This window comes from Herpailurus yagouaroundi, unplaced genomic scaffold (genome assembly GCF_014898765.1).
Source record: "Herpailurus yagouaroundi ecotype Mexico unplaced genomic scaffold, PumYag 77, whole genome shotgun sequence".
In the NCBI taxonomy this organism is placed as follows: Eukaryota; Metazoa; Chordata; class Mammalia; order Carnivora; family Felidae; genus Herpailurus; species Herpailurus yagouaroundi.
The window spans coordinates 33062438-33085118 of NW_024412388.1; the positions used below are offsets into that span (position 1 = coordinate 33062438).

General features: G+C 36.5%; 1 protein-coding gene across 8 annotated transcripts in view; it reads right to left on the reverse strand.

The window, feature by feature from the left end:
* Positions 1-22681, reverse strand: part of FOXJ3 (forkhead box J3) — a 153630-nt gene that overhangs the window by 66563 nt on the left and 64386 nt on the right. For 7 of the 8 annotated variants that reach the window (XM_040469838.1, XM_040469839.1, XM_040469840.1 and 4 more), the window contains one exon: positions 20354-20428. In XM_040469838.1, the coding sequence (XP_040325772.1) occupies positions 20354-20428 (75 nt within the window). Of the gene's footprint in view, positions 1-9499; positions 9903-20353; positions 20429-22681 lie in introns of those variants that run through there. The other variant, XM_040469842.1, reaches the window with a different exon arrangement.

Below are 22681 nucleotides of genomic sequence, written 5' to 3' on the forward strand. Positions count from 1 at the left end.
GAGGGGAGGGGAGGGGAGGGGAGGGGAAGAAAAGTATGCTAGGATTTTTATTGGGATTGCATTAATGTTATAAATCAATTTGGGGAAGACTGATATCTAACAGTGAGTCCTCTATTCCACAAACATGCTGTATCTCTCCATTTATTTAGGTCTTTTATTTCTCTTGGTAATGTTTTATAGTTTTGAGTAAACAGGTCTATATTTATTTTGTTAAAATATATCCCTCAAGTATTTCATTATTTTGCTACTGTAAATGGAATTGCTTCTGTTAATTTGCAGTCATTCCTCAGTAATATAGAGAAATTATACTGACCTTGTATCTTCTGACTTTGCTAAACTCACTTATTAGTTCTAGGGGCTTTCCCACAGATTAGGATTTTCTATATATGCAATAATGTTGCTTACAAATAATGACAGTTTCACTTACTATTTTTCAGTATGGATGTCTTTTCTTTTTCCTGCCTTACTCCATTGGCTTGGACCTCTAATAGAATGTTGCACAACAGTGAATACAAACATCTTTGTTCTTAATCTTAGAGAGAAAGCATTCGGTTTCTCATCATTAAATATGATGCAAATTGTTAAGTTTTTGATAGATTTCTTTAATCAAATTAAGGAAATTCCCTTTTATTCCTAGTTTGCTGAATGAGTGCCAAAACTTTTCTACACTGAAGATGATATGATTTTTCTGTTTTCTTCTACTACATGGTGAGTTACATCAATTAGTTTTCCAATTTTAACCTGCATTGCATTCCTGGGACAAATCCCACTTGATCATGATGTATTCTTTTTATGTATCAATAAATTTAGTTCGGTGCTATTTTATTAAAGATTTTTGAGTAGTCTATTATCACAAAGGATATTGGTCTGTAGTTTTCTTATTGTTTCTTTGCCTGACTTTGGTATCATGGTGATGCTGAACTCATGAAATGAGCTGTAAACTGCTACTTCATCCAATATTTTTTTAAAAGTTTCTGGAAGACTGGCATCACTATTTCCTCAAGTATTTCAGCTTCTGGTTTCGTTGCTTTTGTTTGTCCATTTTCTATTTTATTTATTTCTAATTTTACCTTTATTGTTTCCTTCCACTTACTTTGGGTTGAATTTGCTCTTTATTTTCCTAACTTCTTAAGGTAAATGCTTACATAACTGATTTCAGACTCTTCTGATTTTTCTAATTTAAAGTTTTAAGCTTCTTTCTCAACATGCATTGGCTGTATGTCACAAATTTTTATATATTCTGCTCTCATTATCATACAGTTCAAAATACTTTCTAATATCCCTTATGATTTTTGTTGTTGACCCAGAGGTACTTTAGAAATGTATCATTTAGGGGCACCTGGGTGGCTCAGTCGGTTGAGCGTCCGACTTCGGCTCAGGTCATGATATCTCACAGCTCGTGAGTTCGAGTCCCGCGTCGGGCTGTGCTGACAGCTCAGAGCCTGGAGCCTGCTTCGGATTCTGTGTCTCCCTCTCTCTCTGCCCCTAATCCACTCGCATTCTGTCTCTGTCTCTCTCAAAAAATAAATAAACATTAAAAAAAAAAAAAAAAAAAAAAAAAGAAAGAAATTTATCATTTAGTTTCTAATTTGGGGTTTTAAAATATATTTTTGTTACTGACTTCTAATTTAATTCTACCAGTCAAAAAACATATATGTAAATTTTCACCCTTTAGTTATGTACTGAAACTTGTTTTCGTGTTACTTTAGTGTCTGGGCATTGTGGACTGATGGGCAATGATGAAATAAGGAGATGCAATCATTTCAAGATTTAGGAAAAATAAGATCAAGAAAATCCCATAAGACATGTTAGATGTATAAAGGAATCACATGGTAATTGCAAGAGAGAATAAGTTTTATTCATTTTTTTAAATACATAAATTTTCTATTTGTTCTTTAGAAAATTTCTAAGAAAGAATATAAGTCATAAAATAACCATCTTTATGAATCAAAACTGCTCAAAAGAGATACTCAAAAACTGAACCGGGTCCAATGGACTCTGATGAAGTACTGAGGATTAAATAAAATATATATAAAATATTTCCTCCTCCAGTATTTGACCACATATTGCTTCAAATTACTCTTCCAATATTCTTTCTCATCTCCTACAATTTCTATCAAACAGCAAGCAAAAAAATATTTGGCAAATCTTAAATTTAAAGGGCTGAAAAGGACCTCTGAAATAATCTATTACAACTTTCATTTGATTGCTGAAGAGAGCTGTGCCTGAGAGAGTTAAATAATTCGGCTGATCCTAAACTTTTATCTTTTCATTTAACATTTATTTTATTTGTACTTTGCACAAAAAAAGACAAAAGATTAATGATAACAGCCAAACTACATTTAGTAAGGCTTATCAGAAAGTAAATGCAAGAACAGCAAGCTATGCCTAGATATAACCTGAATATTATCTAACCCACCACTGGGAAAATGACACATGTTCAATCACCCAAACTGGTTAAACTTCTCAAACTATGGACAGACACAAGAAAGGTGAACAACCTTTCTCTTAATGACAGTTCATGAAGGGCTGATTGTGTATGTGCTAGTCACAACATTAGCACTAGGAATACAAATAAAAAAGTCAGTCTTCGGCTGTGGTGAAGGAGACGGACAAGATATCTGTACTGTTAACTCTCACCACTTCCATGTTCTTGTTAAAAGTCATTTTCTCAATCAGCTTACCTTGCTTATTACTCTTTTGAAAATGGCAATGCATACTGAATCCACTTTATCCTACTGCATATTTTTCTACAGCATTTATAATTATCTAACATTCTATATAATTTATGTATTTGTTTACTGTCATTCTCCCATAAGGCTGTAAGTTTCTCAGGGGCAAAGAATTTTGTTCAGTTTCCTGATGTATTCTAAATACATCAGAATAGTGACTAGCAAATAAAAGGCAAGTAAATAATCAGCAAGTGCTAAGTGAGACAAGTGAGCTAAATCTCAGGCTGATCATCATCAGATGCGGCAGGAGGAAAAGGGAATAAAAAACAATTTTAGGCAGAGGAAAGAGTGGAAATAGCATTTTTAACCTGGCATTCATGAACTCCGCAAGGGTCTATGCACAGGATTCAGGGACATTATGAAATCGGGTAAGGAGAAAATGCTGAAAATTCAGCATGTCCTTCCATTACAAATGTAAGGAACAAATGACAAATCAATTTGATTCCTGTCACATTAATAGTTTTTGTCTCAAAAGGTCAGTCATTACTACTCATTATTCATTTCTTCTTTTGTTATTTAATAGGCTACCACACTCAAAAATACTACTACTGGGGCGCCTGGGTGGCGCAGTCGGTTAAGCGTCCGACTTCAGCCAGGTCACGATCTCGCGGTCTGTGAGTTCGAGCCCCGCGTCAGGCTCTGGGCTGATGGCTCGGAGCCTGGAGCCTGTTTCCGATTCTGTGTCTCCCTCTCTCTCTGCCCCTCCCCTGTTCATGCTCTGTCTCTCTCTGTCCCAAAAATAAATAAACGTTGAAAAAAAAAAATTAAAAAAAAAAATACTACTACTACTATGCTGCCACATTCAATTTTGTTATTTAATGTTACTAAAGCAGCATGTAGATTACTGAATCATGAATTTGTTATAATACTTTTATAATAATTTTAATATAACTGTTTATCTTTTGCATCCTGATTATTCTGGCTTAAGTAAAATATTATTCTGGGGAGCGTGGGTGGCTCAGTTGGTTGAGAGTCTGACTCTTGATTTCGACTCAGGTCATAATCCCAAGGTTGTGGGACCGAGCCTTGTGTCGGACTCCGCACTGAGCATGGAGCCTGTTTGGGATTCTGTCTCTCTCCCCTCTGCCTGTATCCCCAACTCATGCAAAATAAAAAATAAAAATGAAGTTAAATTAAATTAAATTTTATTTAAATTTAAGTATTATTCTGAGAGGGGTTCCCAGGCTTCAACAGAATTGCCAAATTCTGGTGCTAACGTCACACAGATCTATGAGACAATAATAAATTAAACAGGACTAGGTTTAAAAAAAAAAAACAAAAAAAAGGCATGAAAGGCGTCCAGATAGCTAAAGAGAATTTTTTTCTTTTTTTAGTTTTTCTTTTGCTTTACATGAATGCTGTTTATTTCCTTCGATATTTTAGGTGGCATGCTGATTCTAAGTTTTTTTGTAATTATTAATTCATAAATCCTGAAAATTCATTAAAAATGTATTATTGATACTAACAATCCAAAATTCAAAGTCTTAAGAACCTTTACGGTACTTATTTTTAACTTCTCTATAAGCTATCACAACTAGGAAAAGTTGTGCTAATACACAATTCATAATCACTTTTTTATGTAGCAAAAAGCTTCACACAGTGAAGACTGGCCAACAACTCTCAAGAAATCTTTATCTCTGAACCTAATATACTGTATGAAATTATCTTTATAAGTGATTTCCTCCCTAGACCAGAAGTCTTAATGGCAGTGATCTCTTAGTCATCCTTATATCTCCAGAGCCAAGCTTAATAACTAGCATAAGTTATAATTTAATAAATGATTACCAAGCTTAACTCCAATAAATGTCTTATTTGAAGATACACTAAAATTATTAAAATAGTTAAAATATTCAGAACTTCCAGAGGTTCATGGGACTATAGATACTGCTGCTCTACTTGTTTTTATACATACCCAGTATTTTATTCAAGTTAAAAGGAATAAAGGATGTAAAAATATATTGTGCTCATGGACTGGAAGATTTAATATTGTTAAGATGGCAATATACCCCAAATTGATCTCTAATTCAATGCAATTCCTATCAAAATCACAGTTTATTTGTAGAAATTAACAAGCTGACCCTAAAATAAATATGTATTTGACCTAGAATAGTCAAAACAATCTTGAAAACGAAGAAAAAAGTTGGAAGATTCACATCTCCTAATTTTAATAGTATGAAATTATAGTAATCCGAATTAAGAGTCTAGAAATAAACCTGTATATTTACAGCCAAAGGATTTTTCCACAGAATACTGAGATAAAACAATGGGGAAAGAACAGTCTTTTCAACAAATGGTGCTGGGAAAACTGGATATCCACATGCAAAAGTATGAAATTGGGCCTCTTCACAGCACACATAAAAATTAACCCAAAATGGATCAGGGACCTAAATGTAAGAACTGAAAGTATATAACTCTTAAAAAAGAAATACAAATCTTCATTACCTGGGATTAGTCAATGACTTTTTAGATATGACACGAAAAGCACAACAACCAAAGAAAAATTGATAAATTTTTCAAAATTTAAAGTCTGTGTTTTATCAGTAGACACTATCAAGACAGTGAAAACACACCTGCACAATGGAAGGAAACCTGCAACACACATATGATACCGGACTTGTACCTAAAATAGATAAAGGACACTTAAAACTCACTAATCAAAAGACAACCTGATTAAAAAATGGCCAAAGGATCTGAACAGACACCTCTCCAAAAGAGATATATGAATGGCCAATACATACATGAAAAAATGAAACTCCTCATTTACCGTTAGAGCAATGCAATCAAACGCATAAGAGAATGAGATACCACTTCATACCCACTGGGATGGCTGTAATCAAAAAGGCATAATCAAAAGGGTTGGCAAGGGTATGAAAAAACTGGAAGCCTCATAACTGTGAAAATGTAAAATGGCATATAGTTCCTACAGAAAAGTATGGCAGTTCCTCAAAAGATTAAACATATGACCCAGCAATCCCATTTGTAGAAAAATGAAAACATGTTCATACAAAAGCTTGTACAAAAATGATCATAGCAGCATTTTTCATAATAACCAAAGTAGAAACAACCCAAATGTCTATCAATTGATGAACAGATAAATAATTGTGATATGTTCATACATATCACAGAGTATGATTTAGGCACAAAAAAGGGATGAAATACTGCTACATGCTTCAATATAGATGACCCTGAAAATCTTACGCTAAATGAAAGAAGCCAGACACAAAAGGCCACATACAATGAGTCTATTCACATAAAATGTCCAAACTGGCAAATCCATAGAGATGGAGAGTAAAGGCAGAATGAAGGATGACTACTAATGACTACTGAAGTGTTTCTTTTTGGGGTGATAAAATAAAAATGACCTGAAATTAGATAGTGGTGATGGTCCCACAACTTTGCAAATATACTAAAAACCATTGACTCATATGCTTTTAAACGATAAATCTTATGGCATGTGAATTAGATCTCAATAAAAAATATTTAAGAAAAAATAAGAATCAAGAGCTCTAATCTAATAAAGTGATATGCTTAACAGTCAAAAGTCACTTTTCACAAAACCAAGTCAGTAGTATTGCCCAGAGAGAACTCAAATCTCTTGATTTCTTTGGACCATGTCGGTCTTTGATACAAGTTCTAACTAGTCATTAATGTCAGAGAAAGTCAAGCAGTTCATCTACTTGAAGAATAAGAACTCCAAAGATTCTCTCAAACTCGTATTAGTAAATTAATGTTGAGAAATGAAATAAATTGTCTTGACACTGCCTTACTGATCAAGAGTAAAAGAAGAAATAAAGTGACAACTTCTAAACATCTAAAAACCATCCTTAATTTAAAATACCAAGAGAGGGGCGCCTGGGTGGCGCAGTCGGTTAAGCATCTGACTTCAGCCAGGTCACGATCTCGCGGTCCGTGAGTTCGAGCCCCGCGTCGGGCTCTGGGCTGATGGCTCAGAGCCTGGAGCCTGTTTCTGATTCTGTGTCTCCCTCTCTCTCTGCCCCTCCCCCGTTCATGCTCTGTCTCTCTCTGTCCCAAAAAAATAAATAAACGTTAAAAAAAATAAATAAATAAATAAAATAAAATACCAAGAGAATTAATGCATAATTAGAAAAGTTTCCTTAAGAAACATACAACAGCCACTTCTTGGTTAACTAGGAAAAGATAAATATCATTCTTGTGATAAATGTTTATTAAACAGCCACTATGTACAGATAAAATGCTAGGTGCTATGGGGGTATGAAGATGTCAAGTACAAAGACCCAATCCCCAAACCTTGTCAACAAAAAACTCACGACAGAGTATAACAGATAAAAATACAGATAGCTACCATTGTTCAAGAACTATAATAGTGGAGGGGCGCCTGGGTGGCGCAGTCGGTTAAGCGTCCGACTTCAGCCAGGTCATGATCTCGCGGTCCGTGAGTTCGAGCCCCGCGTCAGGCTCTGGGCTGACGGCTCAGAGCCTGGAGCCTGTTTCCGATTCTGTGTCTCCCTCTCTCTCTGCCCCTCCCCCGTTCATGCTCTGTCTCTCTCTGTCCCAAAAATAAAAACGTTGGGGAAAAAAAAAATTTTTTTTAAATAAATAAATAAATAAAAAGAACTATAATAGTGGTATGCTCAAAGAGCTATGGTAATAACAAGAAGAGAGGTGAAAATAAACAGAAAGGAAGAAAAGTTGTTACAGGGAGAAAAAAGACTGTTACCCACTGTTCAGAGTAATATGGACATTTCAGTTGGCCACCAAAGGATGAAGAAGATGGAAAGAAAGACTATTTTAAACACAATGAAGATATGAAAATACCTTCAGAAATAAAAAGATATAAAACTGCATCATAAGTGGAAGAAAAATAATGCAGTATAGCCTGAATATAACTTTAGGGGCATGAAGCAGGGGGCTGGAGTTGAAAATATGGCAATAGAGACATGTTTGTGGTTTTACTTGCATATCATAGCTAAAGGTAGCATTGCAGAAGACAGAGCACAGGGAAACAGATTAGAGGAAGGAGACCAGTTGGAAGTAACACAGTAATATAACTTATCATTAAAATAACTTTATTTCTTAAAACTCTCATTTCTTGTAATAACTTTGTTTTAAACATAAAAACCCAGGGGCGCCTGGGTGGCGCAGTCGGTTAAGCGTCCGACTTCAGCCAGGTCACGATCTCGCGGTCTGTGAGTTCGAGCCCCGCGTCGGGCTCTGGGCTGATGGCTCAGAGCCTGGAGCCTGTTTCCGATTCTGTGTCTCCCTCTCTCTCTGCCCCTCCCCTGTTCATGCTCTGTCTCTCTCTGTCCCAAAAATAAATAAACGTTGAAAAAAAAAATAAAAATAAAAAAAAAAAAAAAAACATAAAAACCCAGGATCCAGGGGCACCTGGGTGACTCAGTTGGTTAAGCGTCTAGCTCTTGATTTTGGCTTGGGTCATGACCCCAGGGTTGTGGGATCAAGACCCATGTTGGGCTCCATTCTGAGTGTGGAGCCTACCTGGGACTCTCTCTGTCCCTCTCCCCAACTTGTATGCATGCTCACTTGATCTCTCTCTCTCTCTCCCAAAAACAAAACAAAACAACTCTTTAAAAACCCAGGATCTGAAAACATCAAAGATGTAAGAAATCAGATGAAAGAATAAACTAGGTTCATGAGCTTCCTAAACCCTGTACAGATCAGGGCAGTACTATGTATCTTCTTACTATAAAAATGAAAAAAAAACAAAAAAACAAAAAACACAATGAAGCAGAAGCTCCTGGGCATGTCTCAGGTCCAGGAACTGGCTGGGACAAACAAAAAAGCCCTAATGTCCAGCATCAAAGCATTTGATTAAACTAATTTCACCAATTATCTGTGAACATACCCAAAAAAGACCAATGGAAATTCTAGATTTAAAAATCCAGTAACCGGAATAAAAAGTTCACCAGACATGTTTAACAGATAGGACAAAGTGAAAGAGAAATCCTGAAGATAGATCAGTAAAAATGATCTAATATGAGGAATAAAAAGAAAAAAGAACAAGTGAAAATAAAGCCTCAGTGACCTATGAAATGATGTCAGTCATTTCTGGGGAGGGGCAGAGAAAAGAAAGGAGTTGAGAGAATCCCAAACAGACTCTGCACTATCTGTGCAGAGCCCCATGTGGGGCTCAAACTTATGAAACATGAGATCATGACCTGAGCCGAAATTAAGAGTCAGATGCTTAAATGACTGAGCCACCCAGGTGCCCCAAACAGTCTATATTTTATTATACTTTAAGTCTGTATTTTAACTGGACTAGAAGAAAAGAAAAGAGGGCCCTAATTTTTTGAAAAAACTAATGACCCAAATATCCCAAATTTAGATGAAAACCTCTTTTTGTAGATCCTAGAAGATAAGCAAATCCCATGCAGAATAAATACAAAGAAAATTACACTGGGGCACAAACTCCTTCAATCTAAAAATAGAGAAAAATCTTGGAAACCACAAAAGACAGAGAGGGGAGAGCAAGGGGGCACATTACCACAGCCCCCCTTATCTACAGGAAATACATTCTAAGACCTCCACAGCGGATGTCTGAAACTGGATAGCATCAAACCCTATTCATACTATGTTTTTTTCCTATACACACATACCGATGATAAAGCTTAATTTAAAAATTAGGCACAATAAAAAATAAAAATAATAATTAGGTACCATAAAAGATTAACAACAATAATAATAAAGTAGAACAATTATAACATACTATAATAAAAGTTATATGAATGTGGTCTCTCTCTCAAAATATCTTATTGTGCCATACTCACCCTTCTTCCTGCGATGATGTGAGATGATAAAATGCCTATATGATGAGATGAAGTGAGGTGAATGACGTAAGCATTGTGACACAGCATGAGGCTACCACTGACCTTCTGACGATACGTCAGAAGGAGGATCATCTGCTTCAGGAACACAGCTGACCACGGGTAACTGAAACTGCTGAAAGCAAATCCATGGATAAGATGGGTCTACTACAGGTACAGGGGAATAAAAATACAAATGACACCTGACTTTTCACCAGAAATAAGGAAGGCTAAGTACAACAGAACATCTTCAAAGTTCTGAAAGGTGGGGGAAACCCTGCAAACTGAAGATTCCACATCCAGAAAAAGCATTCAGAGGATGAAATAAAGACCTTTTCAGATAAATAAGAGCCAACAACATGTGTTTTCTGCAGACGTGCACTATAAAAAATGCCCAAGGATGGTATTAGGCTAAAGGGGAAAGAGATCAGCTTGAAACTTGGATTTACAGAAAAGAACATCAGAGAAGGTAAATAATTAGGAAAATATTTTCTTCAACATGATTTCCTTAAAACACTGCTATCTAAAGCAAATAAAACAATCCTAAGGTGAGACTTGTGTCGTAAGTAAAAGTATAAGCTATGACAGCACAAAGAAAGAAAAAGATAAATAAATAGAACTGTACTGTTCTAAGGTTATTGGATTTGTCAAGTGGGTGGGAAAAGGTAAGTAGTAAACGTTATGAAGTATGAAATATGAAGTGAAAGGTGGTATATTACCTCTAGACTTTGGTAAGTTAGTATTACGAATTTAGCTCTAGCATGACTAACAAAAAATAAAAAGAGCACAGTTAAGTCAATAAAGGAGATAAAAGAGAGTACTTTAAACTATTTGATTAATCCCAAAGGTTGCAGAAATGAAGCAACAAAGAAACAAAAGAAAAACAAATTGCAACCATATGAATAATCATATTAAATATGGACTAAGCACCCCAACTAGAAGGCAGAGATTGTTAGACTGGATTTAAAAGGCAAGAGCCAATAACTACATGCTGTTTATAAGAGACATACTTTAAATACAAAAGCATGTATAGGCCAACAGCAAAATACTAGAAAATATATACCGTAAAGCTACATAAGAAAACTGTAGTGGTTATATTAGGATAAGAAAAAGTAAGCTTCAAAACAGAGTATTTTAAGAACATTTCATAAATATAAAAGACAAATCAACAGGAAGATTAAACATATCATACACAAATATTAATTTCAAATGAGTTACAGACCTAAAAGTTAACTCTAAAACCATAAAATCTGGGGTGCCTGGCTGGCTCAGTCGGTAGAGCAGGCAAATCTTGATCTCAGAGTCCTGAGTTCAAGTCCCACGCTGGGCATAGAGATTACTTTATAAAATTTAAAAAATTAAAATTAAAATTAAAAAAATGTAAGATCTACAGAAGAAAATAGAGGATAATATCATTATGGCCTTGGCTGATTTCCTCAATGCAAAAGTCACTAATCATTAAATTAAAAATTGGTAAATTAGACTTCATCAAAAGCCAAAATGTCTACTCGTTTTAAGACACTATTATAAAAACAAAGGCAAACCAGTCTGAAAAAATATTTACAAAATTTAAATCTAAGAAAAAAACGTATCCAGAATACATTAAAAAACAATAAAACCCTCCTACAGCTCAGTAATAATGATAACCAAATTTTAAAGAGAAAAAAAAAGGGCAAAAGACTTTAAAGGAACCTTGAGAAGAGAGAATATACAAATGACCTATAGGCACATGGAAAGATGCTCAACATGAAAAAATTCAAAATAAAACCATAACAAGATACCACCTCATACCCCCCAACATGGCTAAACTAAAGAGATAGCTGACACCACCTGTTGACCGGGATGTGGAGCATCTGAAATTCTCATGCACTGCTATTGGGAATTTAAAATACACAACTACTACAGAAAAGGATTTGGCAGTTTCTTATAAAGTTACTCTTCCACCTGCCCTTTGACACAGAAATACTGTATTATTCTACAGAAATGAAGGCACATATCCACAGAAAACTTGTACAAGAATTTCTTAGTAGCCTGTTCTTAATAGTCCCAAAATGAAAACTACCCAAATGTCCATCAACAGATCCATGAATAAATGGAATACTACTTAGCAATAATAAACAAAAACTAACATGTGCAACAGCATCACAGACATTACTGAAAGAAGTCAGACATAAACAGAAAATACAGTTGCCCTGAGAACATGCTTTGGGGCATGTTCATCAAAATTTAACTTTTGACTCTCCCATACTACCTTAACTAATAGCCTACTGGTGACCAGAAGAAGGCTTACTGATAACATAAACAGTTAATTAACACATTTTGTGTTATATGTATTATACGCTGTATTCTTACAATAGAGTAAGCTAGAGGAAAACAATGTTTAAAACAAATGTAAGAAAAACAAAATACACTTAAAGTACTTTATTTCTTGAAAAATTCCATGTATAAGTGGATCTGTGTTTTCAAGGATCAACTGTATACTGAATGATTTCATCTACGTGAAGTTCCATTATGTGACACTTACAAAAACTAATCTTCTATGGAAAACTCTACCATGGGCTTAAAGATCACCATCTAAAACTGGGGTTTATTGTAAAGATTGAGATAATACCTATAAGTAACTCCCTAATCTGTAAAGTAGTATACAGATGTAGAATTGTTATTAATTCATGTCAACAATTCTGGTACAGCAGGTTAATGTCCTCCTGAGGGAGAAAACTGCAATGTCTTAGTGTGCAAAATCCCAAAGATCACAAACTAGAATTGTACAGCTTTGAACACATCTTCCAAAAACAATCAACTGCCAACTTCAAGACATCCCACATGGGGTACCTGGCTGGCTCACGTGGAAAAGCGTGCAACTCTTGATCTCAGGGTTGTGAGTTCGAGTCCCAAGTTAGGTGTAGAGATCACTTAAAAAAAAATCTTTTTGGGGTGCCTGGGCGGCTCAGTAGGTTGGGCGCTTGAACCCTGTCCGTGTTGACAGCTCAGAGCCCGGAACCTGCTTCGGATTCTGTGTCTCCCTCTCTCTCTGCCCCTCCCCCGCTCATGCTCGCGCGCGCGCTCTCTCTCTCTCTCTCTCTTAGAAATATGTAAACATTAAAAAAATTTTTTTAATAAAATATTTTTTAATGCCATTATCTGATTAAATATAAACATAAGAAGTTACTATTTATTTCATACTCCTGGGGAAAACAGTCCCTATCATAAATTGCTAACCATTCCAAATGGCTAAATCTGTGAATTTTATGTTTTAACGAACCCTACTGCCAAGTATACATGGTTCCCTGGTAAAGTGAATCATCACAGACTATTCTCTGCTCATCCTCATCTCTCAATTCACATCATCAAGAGCCTCAGACACAATACTGGATGCTTTTTGTCCCTGACTTCTTTGGCTTTATACTTTATATTTTGTCTCAATGTTTTATTGCTCTCCCAGTTTAGATTTGCAAATCAGTTTAAAAATTTTGTTTTGTTTTGCTTTGTTTTGTTTTGTTTACCTTCCAACATCTTAGGATGCTGGTAACTGCCTGGTAACTGCCCATAATTCCATGGTACAGCAGTTGCATGTACCATACAGAGTGAACATACTTCCCAGTTTGTCTTGGTTTATACCTGTTTCCTAAGCATAATTACGGATAGTGCCCCCTTTCATTCTTAGCAATCTCTAGTCTGGACCAGAAGTTAAACAGTCATTCTACTCAGACCGCAAAAACAGACTATAAGCAGTCGAATACACAAGAGGCACTCAAAGGCAGGCAGCGTGGCTGGCTAGTTGGCTAAATGAATGTATGGACAAAAATTATCCTGATGCCAGCTCAGTTCCCTGGAATACTCTTGCTGAACAAGTGAAGGTTTTTATTACTTTTAAATATATTGATTATCAAATTAAGCTAAGTGTTGCTCAGGAAAGACTGTTAAGGAATTTACCCCTAATCACTGAATTAAAAATATATAATTAGCATATCAAATATAGTATATCCTTAAATGTTAAGGATACTTAAAAATAATATGCTCTAGTAAGTGATTAATCGTTGGCCATATCTTGTTTTTAAATCATCAGTGCCCTTAGTCCTTTTGGAAATTAATTTTTTAAGCTGGAAATAAATAAAGTTTACTGTATCACAACTGATTTGCAAGAGACAGAATGCTCACCTATATTTAATATAACCCACAAAGCAGTTTAGTATGACTATTACAGGTTATTAGTTTAGATTAATTCAACATTGTCCTGTATCTTAGTATTTGCCAAATTAATTATTGAGTCTAAGCCTAAAAGAAAAGAATTTGATGGTCAAATGAAATTATGGCTGGCAACAACCCACATGTTCTTCAAATGGTGATTAAATGTGGTAAATCTAAACAATGGAATATATACAATAAAACAGAATGAACTGCTAATACAACAACATAGACGGAACTCAAATGCATAATGCTAAGTGAAAGAAGCCAGACTCAAAAGGCTACCTACTTTATGAGTCTCACTTATATGAACTTCTGGAAAAGGCAAAATTACAGGGACAGAAAACAGATCAATAGTGACCCGGGAGTGGAGGAAAGGGCTGACTACCAACGGACAATAATATTCCACAGCTTGATGATAGTGTTGGTTAAATTGTATCCATTTGTCAAAACAACTAGAATTATACACCAAAAAGTAAATTTTACCATATATAATTTTTTAAATTCATTTGTTGGCAAAATACTATTTTTTAAAGTAGTTTAGATACGGAAAAGAAAACAGGAGGCCAGCAACAACAAAATGTTACCTCCCACCCTTAAAAAGAGAAGAGAGAATATGGTATGGTGCAAATAAAAGGCCACTCTAAACTGCCCTAAGTATACTGTCAAGGCTCTATGGCAGCACTTCTGTCGATTTCTGCAATGCGCTCTCTCTCTCTGAATATGACCCTCATATCTCTTACTTCACTCAATCTTTCAAACCTCTGCAAACGCCTGTGCTCACTCTGGGCTTTCTAATCGTGGTTTGTCTAATGAACGGTCTTACATTTATAATCCACCTTTGCCTTAAAATGCACTCATGGTACCAATCCTTTTTGTCATTCTTGGACCTCATAAGAGTACACTAGTCCCTCCCCTATCCCCAGTTTCACATTCTGCAGTTTGTCACAACTATGGTCCAGAAGCAGATGACCCTCCTTCTAACATCGTCAGAAGGACAAGAGTAGCCCAGTGCGACATACCACAATACCTACATCATTCACCTCTCTTCATCCCATCAGGCAGGCAGGCATTTTATCATCTCACAATCATCACAAGAACAAGGGGGAACAGATGATAATAAGATATTTGTGGGGGGCATGACATTCACATAATTTTTATCATAGTATATTATAAAAATTGTTAATATTTTACCATTAGTTATTATTGTTAATCTCTTACTGTGCCTAATTTGTAAATTAAATGTTATCATAGGTATGTATGTATAGGAAAAAGACATAGTATATAGCCTCTGTACTATCCATGGTTTCAGGCATCCACTGGGGGTCTTGGAATATATCCCCTGCAGATAAGGGGTGACTACTGTACTTACATTAATTCCCTTAACTCCTGATTCTATCCCAACTTTGTTCTCACTAGTCCCTCAGCTCAACTTGATCATGTCCTGTTCTCAGCCTTCAAGTGGGGCTCTTACCTACCATGAGTTAAAATCACAAAGATTAAGAATTTCATCTATCCTTAAAATGCTTCAGAAGTGGCAAACTCTAAAACATCCCTTGGAACCCTACCAGTGTTTTTTTTCAATCAAATAAATAAGATGCCCTTATTTTTGTCTAACCAAACTCTTGCTCTTGTCTTTAAAGCCTATTTCCTGTTTGGTTTTACACAAAGACAAAGATAAGAAGTTAACTACTTCTTCACAAAAATCATACACCTACTTTAAGATTAGTATTAAAATTACACTCGTATCTTCCTTCTTTATGGTACACACCTGTGATTGCTACAACACTGTTAAATCACTTAATGTTGTATCTTATGTACTTTCAAACCTCTCCATTTTTTTCTACATCTTTTAACAAATAAAGTGACCAAAACAGGATACCAACAAATAAGAGACAATTTATAAATAAATACAACACAATACTAATAAGGCCAAAAAAAGAATACCCTTTGAAAACAAGACATCAGTCAACTAAGCTATGGTCTCCATATCATGACAGAGGACAAGAATAGAAAAAAATTACAGTCTCAGAACTTCCAAAAGTTCATTTTCTAGCAGCTGAGTTTGTTTCCTCACAAACCAGGAGACTCCGATATTCACAGCCACGAAGCCTTTACAACTTTCCCATCCCTGGGCAAGAAAAAGCATCACCTCCACCAGCCCCAAAAAGCTCTTCTTACTATGAATTCACTGAAGTTATCTTTCCCAGAACAGAACAGACAGGTGGCCTTCACGGGGTATTCTTAGCTATCACCTCAGTTCTATTAGAACCCACTATTGCTAATTAATTATGCAATTATTGAAACCACTTCCTATTATCTTTCATTTCCTTTAAAATCAAAATACCATTTTTCTGAGTTGGAGAAGAGGGAAAAGGGTTGAGAAATGATGAAGGTAGAAAGCAAAGAAAGACATTTTTTTTTTAAGTAAATTTAGCTGATAGGCTCTGTTTTCCCATAATGTGAAAATATTTATCTTCCTTTAAGTTAATTAAGAGGCATGTGTGAATAAAAGGCAGGATAAGAAGACTTTAACAACAACAACAATTAGATTAAAAAAACAGACAAAAATACAGAAAATAAAGCTAATGAAAAGAGAAGAGATAAAAGGCAGAAATAATTTTTAAAAAAATGGAGATGGACTAAAACATACAGAAACATGGTTGTAATCAAGGGAAAAGAGGGGCACCTGGGTGGCTCAGTCGGCTAAGTGTCCCACCCCTGGTTTCGGCTCAGGTCATGATCTTACCATACATGAGAGTTCGAGCCCCACATCAGACTCTGCAATGACAGCATGGAGCCTACTTGAAATTCTCTCTCTGCCCCTCCCCCACTTGCTCTGTCTCTCTCAAAATAAATCAATAAACTTTAAAGGGGGTTGGGGGAGAGAAAATAGAAATCTGTCCCACAAAAGACAGAGTTATGGCTGCAAAATGTAATTTCATTTTCTGTTTCTTTTTCAAGAAAGTAAAATGTGGCTATTTGAAATTAGTTTAAGGGAACATAGGAAAATCAATGTCAGCCCATTAATGTACATGGGAGAGATTCAAATATTAAGGGCTTTTATGACAAAGATTTCTAGAAAATGAAGAAGTGAATCAGGAATAAATAGTCATATAAAAATATCTGTAATTCATCAACACTCTTCCAAGTTTAGGTCGGCCTTCATATCTCTCCAGTAATCCACTGAACAGAAAGCCATACAAATCAAAACAGAGGGAAAAAGACGCTGGACACACTACTTCTACCTCTACCTCTTGGACCCAATGTGAGTCATGGCAGCAGCTAGTAAAATCCTAAGGGGTTAAAGTCCACCCCATACCCAAGACCGAAAACTACTCCCACCCCACCTTGGCTCAATGGTTTTCTCCCACTGTGGTGAGGGTGGTTTTGGAAAAGCTCCTCAAATGCCAGGAAACACTGTAATACAAAAAGAAAAAACAATTCATAAGTACCAAAACTTAACTAACATTTTGGTCTCCCTCTCAAGGAAGATTGGTACAGCAGAAAAAGCATTAGTCTAAGAAACAAGGAACCGAGAAACCAGGTATGTTCTGCTTGCTCAGCAGGCATTCTAAGATGTTTGCTATATTCCAGGTGACTCGGTGGGGGAGGACACCAAACACCCCCCTTCTGCTAAGCGTTAGTAAACTAGTAGAACAGAAGCCAGAATAAACTAGGAGAATAGAAGCCAGAAGCTGCTGATGGTCATCTCTGCCATTAGCTGGGATGAAAAAAGAAGCCATCCGAGAAGTTAGCAGAACTAAGGGATGTAAAGAGACATTCGTGGTAGAACCAGGCTCCAGCTCGTCCTCTAGATGTTTAGTCCCTTCAGTTGGTCTGTAGTTGGGTTACTGTGACTGCAAGTAAGTCTGGCCAACTGGGCTCTAATTCCACACTAAACCTGGACAAGTCATCCTTCGTTTACTGGCCTGAGTTTCCTCTTCTATCAAATGGGCTAGATCTGAAGTTTTTCAAAATGTTTTTTAGGCAATGGGATTTTTAAACAAAAATCATATTTTGATATCAAAAATTAAAATGATTTGATTCATATAAATTTTATAAGATGAGATTTACAGCATTTACTTCTGACCAAAATAAATAAGAACAATGGGTATTTAAATCTCACCTTGAGACTGGAAAAAAAATGTATCTATTATTAATATACTGTACTTTATTAAGATTAAATGTATGGTATTTACTATTGTGACCCAAATCAATGATAACAATGATGCATTTTGATTAAAACAAACTTTAAAACTGGAGACAAGGGGCGCCTGGGTGGCGCAGTCGGTTAAGCGTCCAACTTCAGCCAGGTCACGATCTCGCGGTCTGTGAGTTCGAGCCCCGCGTCGGGCTCTGGGCTGATGGCTCGGAGCCTGGAGCCTGTTTCCGATTCTGTGTCTCCCTCTCTCTCTGCCCCTCCCCCGTTCATGCTCTGTCTCTCTCTGTCCCAAAAATAAATAAACGTTGAAAAAAAAAAATTAAAAAAAAATAAAACTGGAGACTAATGGTAAAAGTTGAAATCTGTTATTAACTTCTCAGGATTCTATTTATTTCTGCATTTTGTTTTGGTTGCATGTTAAGACAATTCTGATTCAAACAGAATAGTTGAAGAGTAACATATGTTTTCTACATCTGCCTTATCCACGACACTGTTTAATTAAAGGTGGAGAAAAGTTTTAGGTTCTGCACAAAAGAAAACCTGACAGCACAAGCTTTTTAAAATAGATCTCCAACTGGTTAAGACTTAGTACATAATATAGTAAAGCACTCAGGTGTGTTGGTTTATTTTTTTAATGATTTAAACCTCATGTAAAAATTAAATCTGAACCAAATATTTATAAAATCCAATTAGTGCCCTCAAAGAACTCTAATAAAATAATCTCTAAACTCTTAAGAACATTTTCATTGAGATTCATATATACTCACTGCCCCCCAAAATTGTAATGAAGCAAATATAAAAAGTTACAATTCATTATTATTATTGTTTTTTTACAAATAAGCCTGCTTTAAAGAAAAGAAACAAAACCTTGGAGAATTATGAACACAGACAAATAATAAATTGGACCAAATAACTAGACTATAGTAATAATTTATTCAATCTTACTGAGAACCAACTTAATGGGGCAGGTTACAGAAGGTGCTATAGAAAACATCCATTTTTTAAGAGTGCCTGCTTTATAGTGAAAATGAATAACTCTCCATCTCTAACCTCAAGAAATTAACCATCTAGAAGAGGATACAATACGTTCATTCATTCAACAAGAGTGTGTCCTCCCTCAGTGCCACCAGCTACTGTCCAAGCAACTGGAGCTAAAAAGTGAACAATATACATGATTCCCTACCCTCATAAGTTTAGACTTTAACCTAAGGACAGTAGATAAACAATGAAGATTTTAAACACAGAAAACATGTGACTAGCTTAACATTTTTGAAAGACAGCACTGGCTACTTTGTGAAAGTTACTATACATTGTAGGTAGTAAACCCAAGAATCGAACAGTCAGAAGCTACTGCAATGATGACAAAGTAATAGGAAATCAAGAGGGAACAACAAACTCAGCTGAAGTACGTGGAAATGAAAAGCTTCAGAGAAGTAATGCTGTAGCTCAATCTTAAAAGATCCAAGGAGTAGGCCAGGTAAGCAGAGAAAGAGAGTTTGTGCAGCAAGAGAAGATCATATGAAAGGCATGAGAAACTTTAAGTAGTTCCTCACAGTGGGTCTTGAACGAGAATCATAGCTAGAAAGGCAGATCAAGGAAAAGCATAAAGGGTATCTGACAACACAAGGAAACATCTCCAAGACACGGGGAGTACTTTTAAGCAGGGTGGTAACATAACCAGGCTTACTAAAATTTTAGAAACATTCTTCCAGGGATGGTTAGCTTAAAACACCGGCTGGTTCCAGCCAAACAACAATGCATGTTTGCCAACAGATACACTCTCTCAAAGTCCTAATCTAATAATTTATCATGACAATGAAATTATGTTCTAACAGAGTACTCTGAGGTTTAGAAGCCAAGTAACTAGTACCAAGTTCAGGGAACACTGCAGTTAATATGACTACTAAAACCAAAAAGAGGAGAAGTCTCTGTAGATAAAATACTAAAAGTGTACTGGTGGCAGGATATAAACGGAATGCAAAGGAAAAAACAGCAACTAAGAAAACAAGGAACATACAATTTTATTTCAGGGTAAGATTTACTTCTATGTGGTGTCAAGATCTACCAAATCTACCTCCTGCATGCAATAAATAACAAACTGTGGTTCCTGACAAGCAGTTCAAAAACCAAATTTAAATTAATATACAGTACTTAATAACCAAAGAGAAACAAGATTAGAAGTACTAAACTTTAACAGAAGACCAGCTCTACACTAGCTAACTTCGACTGCTTAAAAAGAATGCTGTCTCTGCCTAGTTGGTCCTTGAAGATTACCAATTAAAATGGGGATGAGGTAGGGTGAAGTGAAAAAGGATCAGGAAGGTTCCTAATCAATGAACTAGGCATGTTCTTGAATGCTCTCATTCCAATTCTGTTTCTCTATATATAACAGACATTACTCAGATACAAACGTGATAACAGATATAATGAAGAATCCAATTATTTTATTTTAAGATAATGAATCCTACCTTTCCGGGGTCATCCTTTGATCGAGGCACTTTAAGGAAACACTTGTTCAGTGACAGATTATGTCGTATGGAGTTCTGAAATTAAAGAAGAGAAGCCACAGGGTCATTGGAAATCCAAAAAACCAAATCCCATCTTTATTTTTTTTTTTTTCAACATTTATTTATTTTGGGGACAGAGAGAGACAGAGCATGAACGGGGGAGGGGCAGAGAGAGAGGGAGACACAGAATCGGAAACAGGCTCCAGGCTCTGAGCCATCAGCCCAGAGCCCGACGCGGGGCTCGAACTCACGGACCGCGAGATCGTGACCTGACTGAAGTCGGACGCTTAACCGACTGCGCCACCCAGGCGCCCCGAATACCAAATCCCATCTTTAAAAACAGAATCAGGGGATGCCTGGTTGGCTCAGTTGGTTAAGCGTCCAACTCTTGGTTTCAGCTCAGGTCATGATCTCATGCTTTCATGATTTTGAGCCCTGCATTAGGCTCTGCGCTAGCAGCACAGAGGCTGCTTAGGATTCTCTGTCTCCCTCTTTGCCCCTCTCCCACTTGCGCGGTCTCTTTCAGAATAAACTTAAAAAAAAAAAAAAAAGTAAAACAACAACAACAGAATCAGGAGTCTAAATATCTCTATGCATAGAATACAATTTCAAGTAGAATAAACTTTTTAAATGAGCTTCAGATTTAAGTCTTTCTGGGGGGTGCCTGGGTGGCTCAGTTGGTTAAGTGTCCATCTTCAGCTCAGATCATGATCTCATGGTTTGTGAGTTCAAGCCCTGCATCGGGCTCTGTGCTGACAGCTCAGAGCTTGGAGCCTGCTTCAGATTCTGGGTCTCCCTCTCTTTCTGCCCCTCCCCTGCTCATGCACATGTGCATACACACTCTCTCTCAAAAATAAACATTAAAAGAAAAAAATCGTTAACCTTTCCAAGTTTCAAATTATCAACGCTGAAAAAAATTCCACTGTGCCATTACAAAATGAGTGTATAAATGCCAATTAGGTTCTTACTACAATGAGAAGATTACTACATGAGAAGACATGAGAAGACATGTAGCCTACAGAGGGCTAGCAAGAACACCTACATTCCTCAGTGCGGCAAGAAAGAATAACCATCTTGGATGACAGGAAAATGCACTTGAAGACCTGAAGAATCTGTGAAATAGGAAATCTTTTCATGAATAAGTAGGACTGTGCCATAATTTTTATAGAAAATAACCAAAGGCCATTTCTTTTTAATGAAATGCTCCAAATCCATTCCATAAATTTTGTTCCACAATGGCCAGGTATTTGGTAGAGAGGGACTCCAACTGCATTTAGCCACTACTTAGAATTTTAGGAGGCATATTTTGGCATAATGTCTATTTTATTTTTTAACATAAAATTCAGAACTCTAACAATAATGCCTATATGAAAATTCCCCTCTCACAGGGTAATACTGGCATTAAAAAAGTTTTTAAAAGATGACCATAGAACATAAATTCAAGCCTATCTTATCAAAACATCAATTGAAAACTTATGAATGGGAGTTCCACCTCTGCTTGGGTAAGTAAAAATAAAACCCTATTTTTGAGCCACACTGGGGAGCTAAAGCTACAAGGCAGACCAACAAATTAAATTCCTGAGAAGGACAAGCCCAAAGAGAAAAGGGACAAGTTGTCTCACCTTTTAGCAGAGTATAGGAGAAAGAGGCAGCCACCATCCAAGCATGTAAGAAGCTAGCTAAAATTTGAAAGGCCAAGGGCCAGTGTGTCAGTTTAGAGTACCAAGGGCCCCAAATATAAGGGAAGTTCCCACTCACTCTTCAAGCTCTTCTCCATGGGCCTTTACTATATGCTCCCAAAAAAAGAATGGGGATAGGAAAGGAGAACAAAGAAAGTCTCCCTAGTGGCATAGGCAGGAAGTAATAGCTCTAAGTGGAAAACAAAGTCCTACCACGTTTGACAGATTTCACAAAGCCAAAGCCTTAACTGTGAGGTAAGAACAGCAAAACTTCTCACAGGACTCTGGCAAAGATAGCTTTTGAGAGAACAGAAACAAAAACCCTTCTCAAGACACAAGCAAAGATCTACCGCTGGCTGGTAGAGGAAAGATAGAAGCAAAAACACTTTTATCTCTGGGACAACTGTCAGAAACTACCTTGGGTCCAGGACCCTACATCAAAAGCAACTACAGATACAGGCTAGAATGAAGGAAAGAAACAGTGAAGAAGCCCCACCTAAGTCCAAGGGCCTGAGTAAGACTGAGGTTGAATCAAGAAAACAGAAGGGCGCCTGGCTGGCTCAGCGGGTAGAGCATGTGACTTGATCTTAAGGCCAGCAGATTAAGCCCC